The 6,807-nt window shown below is 38.7% G+C and overlaps 1 protein-coding gene across 1 annotated transcript in view; it reads right to left on the reverse strand.

Annotated features, from left to right (window-relative positions):
• The window catches only part of LOC127801043 (histone-lysine N-methyltransferase ATX3-like), a 50,145-nt gene extending 43,694 nt beyond the window's left edge, over positions 1-6,451 (reverse strand). The window contains exons 1-3 of the mRNA XM_052335843.1: positions 6,156-6,451; positions 5,047-6,016; positions 4,886-4,941 (exon numbers count right to left, since the gene is read on the reverse strand). Of these exons, the coding sequence (XP_052191803.1) occupies positions 4,886-4,941; positions 5,047-5,796 (806 nt within the window). The 5' untranslated portion in view covers positions 5,797-6,016; positions 6,156-6,451. The remainder of the gene's footprint in view (positions 1-4,885; positions 4,942-5,046; positions 6,017-6,155) is intronic.
• Between the last annotated feature and the right edge of the window lie 356 nt (positions 6,452-6,807).

A 6,807-nucleotide genomic window follows, 5' to 3' on the forward strand; every position in this document is an offset into this window, starting at 1 on the left:
TGAGACATGGAAGCAGTCTCTTGCAAGCCAACCAATGTTGAACCTTGGGAGAGGACAAAAACTGACTTAACTTGTATACCATAAACACCACATCAGGTCTTGTATAAGTCAGATATTGAAGTGAGCTAACGACTGTTCAATAAAGAGAAGGGTCTGAAAACAAATCCCCCTCATCAGTTAAGGAGACACCCGAACTCATAGGGGTGGCACAAGGCTTGCAATCTTGCATTGCAGCCTTCTTCAACAAATCCAGGGTATATTTGGACTGAGTTAGGTAGATACCCGTACAGTCCCTATAAGCTTTGAACCCTAAGAAATAGTTAAATGAACCAAGAGTCTTGAGGGCAAAATAGGTGTCTAAATCCTGGATACAAGCATGCAAGTCCATAGAATCAGACCCAATAATCAGAATGTCATCCACACATACCAACACAAACAGCACAAAAGTTGGAGTCCTCTTAATGAACAAGGAAGCATTTAAAACAGCTCTAATAAAGCCCCAATCTTGCAAAGCTGATCGCAACTTAGCATACCAAGCCCTTGGAGCTTGCTTAAGTCCATAGAGAGACTTTCTCAAGCGACACACATGAGAAGGAAACTGTTGATGCACAAAACCTTCAGGCTATGACATAAACACTGCCTCATGTAAATCCCCATTAAGAAATACATTGTTGACATCAACCTGCTAGATATCCCAGCCAAAGGTCATAGCTAAAGAAAACAAGACTCGAATTGTAGGAGCCTTAACAACTAGACTGAATGTTTAAGCAAAATCAACCCTAGGTGTTTTGAGAAACCCCTTAGCAACTAGCTGAGCTTTGTACATAAGAATAGAGCCATTTGAATTGTACTTAATCCTGAAAACTCACTTGCAATCAATCAGATTCATGTTTGAGGAGAAGGGAACAAGATCCCATGTGTGATTCCTCTATAGGGAAAAATACTCTTCCTCCATAGCTTTTATCCAATTTGGGTTTGAGAGAGCTTCTTGAACATAATTTGGCTCTAGAGAGCTCACTAAGGCATGAGGAGAAAGACCAATATGTTTTGCTTTTGCTCTAGTAATCATTGGATGAATAGAAGACATTGGAGCAGCTTTAGATTTTGTTGGCTTGGCTGGAGCAACATGCTCAATAGGAATAGCAAAAGAAGAAAGAGAAGGAGAAGTTTGCTCAGGAAAAGGTAAAACATAATTGGTGATAGGAGGAAGAACAGAAGAATTTGGTGGTGCTACTTGAGGAGATGAGCAAGAAGGAGTTGGACAAGTAGAGTTTAGAATATCAGTTGACGAACCATTGGACACTGACTGAGGGGTTGGTGAAACAGAGAACAACTGAGATAAAGGAAACTCCTCGGGATTGAAATTAACATGTCTTAACACATAGACACTACCTGAAGGATGCATACATCTATACCTAGCTTGCACATGACTGTAGCCAAGAAATACACACTTGGTAGAGTGGAAATTGAATTTGTAATTGTTATAAGGTCTAAGGTATGGAAAACAAGCATAACCAAAGGGTTGCAACTGCATGTAATTGGGTTGTTTGTGATAGAGTTTTTCAAAAGGAGTTTGGAATTGAATGGGTGAAGCCGTTAGCAAATTAATGATATAAACAGCTATTTGGAAGGCTTCTACCCAAAATTTTAAAGGCACGTGAGCCTGGGCTAAAAGTGTAAGTCTCATCTCAATTATATGTCTATGTTTTCATTCAGCAACACCATTTTGTTGGTGTGTATAAGGACAAGAAAAGCGAGATTGAATACCATAGGCATGTAGGTAAGGTAGGAAGGTCTTAAATTCTCCACCATTGTCTATTTGGAGGGCCTTAAGTTTAGATTGAAATTGTAGCTCAACAAATTTGTGAAAGGTCTTAAAGATAAACAAAGAATCAGATTTTCGTCTCAAAGGATACAGCCATGTATAACTAGTGTAAGCATCCACAAACACAATGTAATAACGATACCCCTCAGTAGAAAGAACAGGAAAACGACCCCACAAATCTGAATACACTAATTCCAAGGGACTCGTTCCTGTAATTGGACAATTAACAAAAGGAAGCTGATAAATTTTACCCATCTTACAAGAGTCACAAAATGAAAAATTGGTAGTAGAACAAGGAATATTCATTGTATTAAGAATGTGTTGCAATACACCGTAAGAAGGATAACCCAACCTAGCATGCTAGGTGATCCACTAGAAAAGGACAGACTCTGTCCTTTACAATTATTCAAACAGGAAACAAAAGACTCATTAGACATCTTTGAAAGAACATTAGATGCCCTGGGAAAAACGGCCACAGCAGGATGGCTAGAGGAACAAGTAGAAACAACTTGGGAATTAGCATGAACAAATGATGGTGCAAGCTGATACAGACCATCCTTAAGTGTTCCTCAAAGTAGCACCTGGCCAAAATCCTTGTCCTTAATTAAACAACAATTATAGTGAAACTCAGCAACCACAGGATGATCATTAGTAAGCTAAGAAACACTAATCAAGTTCTTCTTTATACTAGGAACATGAAGAATGCGTGGTAAAGAAAGAAGAGAAGTAGGGTTAGTTTGAGTAAACATTTGGCGAAGTCTAACATTAGCAATAGAAAGAGTCTTACCATTGTCTACGGCAACTTTATCTCTACCACCATAGGGAAAATGGAGAGACAAATTGCTCAAACTGGAAGTAATATGGTTTGTAGCACCAGAGTCTACACACCAGCCAAGGTCAACATGAGGATGAGGTGTTGATGAGTAGACTTGAGACTATTTCTGAAGAGTGTGGTGAATAGTCGTAGTGAGCCCTAGGTGCAAACCCTAGATCAGTCAATAAAGCTCCATTAGACTCATGGAAATCGCTATTAGACTCCTGAGATGTGACAAAGGCCTGAGGATCAAACTGGACCACACAACCTCCTCTACCAAAGGAACTCACATTATGCTGGAATGTCCTATCAAACTAATGGAAACATCTATCAAGGAAGTGGCCAGGTTTCCCACACAATTGGTAGTAAATGCATCTGCCAGAGGTCCTACCTCTACCTCTACCTCCTCTATAACCACTGCTTTGTGCATCGAATTGAACTCTACTGAAAAAAATTCCTTTGCTAGAACTACTTCCACCTCTAAACAATTGTGAGGCCACATTAACATGCACAATTGTAGAATCAAAATCATGTACAGAGGACTAATTAGATATATGCTGCCCAACAAGTCTTTGTTCATGCATAAGTAGGAGATATTGAACCTTTTCTATACTGATTTCATCCATTTGATATGTAATCAAGCTTATAACAGTTTCATAATCATCATCCAAGCCATGTAAAATTGCCATTAACAAATCTTTATCATTAAGAGGCTCTCCAATAACCGCTAAGGCATGACCTATAGTCTTAATCTTCAAGATATAACCATTAATGGACAAATCATGCTTCTTAATAAATCTAAGTTGTTGCTTTAACTGAAAAGACCTAGCAACAGTCTACTGAGAATACAAGTTCTCAAGAATTGTCCATACCTCAGTCGCTGACTCACAGTGAATTACCTGGAGGAGAACATCCTTGTCTATAGTAGAGAATAGCCATCCTAAGAGTAACTGATCTAACCTGATCCAGCTAAGATACTCCAGATTAACAACTGGCTCTTCATGCTCGAACGCGATGTACTTAGGAGGTAGTGTGGCCTTGTTGATGAAAGGCAACAGATCAAAAGCCCTAATTATGGCCAAGATCTGCGCCTTCCAATACAAGTAATTTCCGGAATCAAGCTTAGTAGGAATGAAATTAAAAGCCTTTGCCACTGCTAAAAAATTAGATGTAGTGGCCGAGGACAAAGTAGAAGAAGAATGAGGCAATGACGGAGAGATAGAATCGTGAGAAGCCATTGACGTTAGTCGATGGCTTTGATACCATGAAGCAAGAGCTTCATAGTGGAAAGAAACAAAAAACAAAAGGAAGAAAAATTCCTCAATAAATTGTATTGAAAGAATAAAAGAATTACAAGCCTTCTCGAGAGCAATGACGAGGCTAGCTTATACTAGCCTCAACCACCTAACAAATTATTTTAACTGCCTACAATAAAACAAATCTTCTACAATAGCAAACACAAACATAAAAATACAATCACTGCTTTGATTGGTCTGAAACCAATCCTTCAACAACCTTCACTAGGTTGTAAGCTCACCATTCTTCTAACATATTTTTCAAGTAAGCAGGATTAACGAAGCTAAATGTGGACTCGGGTCAGAAGATTACCAGTGGACTCAATTTGGAATAGTTTAATTTTCAGCTATTATCAATGGTTTTAATTATGAAATCTTTAAGGATACAAGTGGTTTTTATTTCAGTTATTTCTTCTGTAAAATATTGGAGATTTTCAATGAAATTAAATGAGTGGATTTTAGGTTTCGTGAACTTTAAATCTTAGCTTAGGGTTCATAACTGGTTATACAACCCATACAGGGGGTGTGACACAAGAAACCACCAAATGGTTTCTTTCCTTGGGCAGAAACCACAGGAAATCACAGGAATATGTTTCCTGCCTTCTGCCTTTGGCAGAAAATATGTTCCTACCTTTTTGGCAGGAACAAATAAAGAAGGCAGAAACCATAAATAGAGTTTCTTCTTCTTAAGCAAAACTGTGAAACCGGTTTTAAGGTTTCTTCACTTATGCAGAAATGACAAAAGGGGTTTATTCATTTTTTTTCTAAAACCATTTTTACAGTTTTGGTATTTGTCATTACACACCTCCTCAATCAAGAGTTTTAAATTTGTTTTGAACAGGAAATCATGTCAGAGTTTTAGAATTGGAAAAAAGTTTGTCAGAGTTTGATTTTCTTAAATTTCTTTTTGAAGTGGTTTTCAATTATGAAAAAATTCCACATTATACACACCTGTCCAAATAATCCAGGAAAGGAAAAATCATGCCATCTTTCACCCATGCATAGTCCTGCCAATGATCATTAAGTGAGGTCCAGCAAAAGTAGAATAAACAGGTATAAATTTTAACTACTGAATGTGCCTGATTGTATTTGGGGAGAGAGAGAGAGATCACCCTTTGTTTTCCATTTTTTGAATAGCCAAAATACATCACACAAACAGATCCAGGAACACAAACCCTCAAGACTGTTTGAGGAGCTTGCTGCATAGGATCAATCACAATAGCTGGCCAGGCTGGGTATTTCGTCCCTGACTTTGCCCATACTATATCACCCAAAACAAAATCCTCTGGCTTATAAAAGTCCCTCCTCTTTGCAGCTTTCTGCTCTGCCAATCTCTCATTGCCTTCAGAAGTACTGGCCAATAATTGTGGGTACTCAGCAGTTTCTAACAAAGGTGAAGCACTACCATCACGAACCGAGGTGACAGAACTATGCGACATTGAATTTATTTTAGTAACAAAATCCTTCAACCCATTGCAGACGCTCTCTCCTCCCTCAGCTTTCAGAGAAGAGAGATTAGTATTGTGTTTATGGAAATTGAACTCATCCTCCAAGTCCTCTTCGGTGGACAATTGCTGACTTTGAGTGGAGATTTCACAATATTTTATGTTCTTACTCAGCATCGCAGGTTCACCTTTATCAGAAGAAAATTCGTAATCTTCAGAAAGTGCTGCACCATCCTTCTTAACTTCCTCGCCGTGCAACTGACCGGAGCCGCTGAGAGGAACCGAGTGAGAAACATTTGTCTTCTGCACCTTGGGATACACAAAGCACAACTCGTCGTCTCCTGGGTTACCAATGCCCTCCGCCTTGCACCGCTTGAGGTTCGGCATTGCGAATTTCACCGTCCCTTCAACAATCATATTCTTCGCCGACAATTGATATTCAGAGAATCACTCTCCGACCCGAAAAACAAAGCCCTAGCTTCGCACCAAACATCGATTTTAACAAGCCCCTGGCTAGAACTCTCAGTTCAGCAAAATCATGCTCCAAATTCGACCCCTAAAACGACTTTCCAGTAGTAACCTTAGCTCACAATAATCCCACCCAAAACCCTAAGTCGCAAATATAGAAACAGCAAACCTGCGAAATCCAGCAAAACGCAGAATGAAACTTAAGTTCCTCTAACCAAATTGAGGAACAATTCTTGAGAATTCAGTCTTCGACCGATTAAGCACTACGAGAAAAAGGAGATACAATGTTCACCAAACAAAAAACGCACCTTTCCATGGAAAAGCAAGCAACCGATCACGCGGATGGGAAATTGAAAGCGGCGGAGAAACTTGTTTGTTGGAGATGAAGAACGCATGCGTCGGGAACAAAGCTACAAATTGAATGCAAATTTATTATTTTAATCGAACAAAAGAAGCATTCATACGCGGCCGTTTCAAGTGATTTTGAAGCCCCGCCACAATTTTCGTGTTGGGCGGCTCTGGACCAATAGGATTGCGGCGCCATTCGAACGTTAGAATTGAAATTCTTTTGGGCTCATCGTGCGAGCGGGAAACCAATTCGTAGCAGGGCGGGCGTTGCACCCTGGTAGCCTCCTGGCAACACATTACGTCGTTTAAAAAATTAAGGGAAAAATGCATTTTATATTTATATTTTTTAGGTTTTGCTTAGATTTATGCATTATTTTTTTGTTTAATTTTTAAAATAACAACAACTTCTATTGTTTTTATAACTTTCGTTCCATTAAAAGTTAAAGTTTACATTGGTATAATGTTTACTTTATTTACTCATTTTCTCTTCGATTCGTGCTATCTTTATTCTTCTTCACAAATGATAATAAAATCAACTATAACTTTCATCATTTTTCATTCTCACTCTCTTTTTATCGTATTATATCTCTTTTTGCTAATTCTATAAACGCA

Source organism: Diospyros lotus, chromosome 5 (assembly GCF_014633365.1).
Source record: "Diospyros lotus cultivar Yz01 chromosome 5, ASM1463336v1, whole genome shotgun sequence".
Taxonomy (NCBI): Eukaryota; Viridiplantae; Streptophyta; class Magnoliopsida; order Ericales; family Ebenaceae; genus Diospyros; species Diospyros lotus.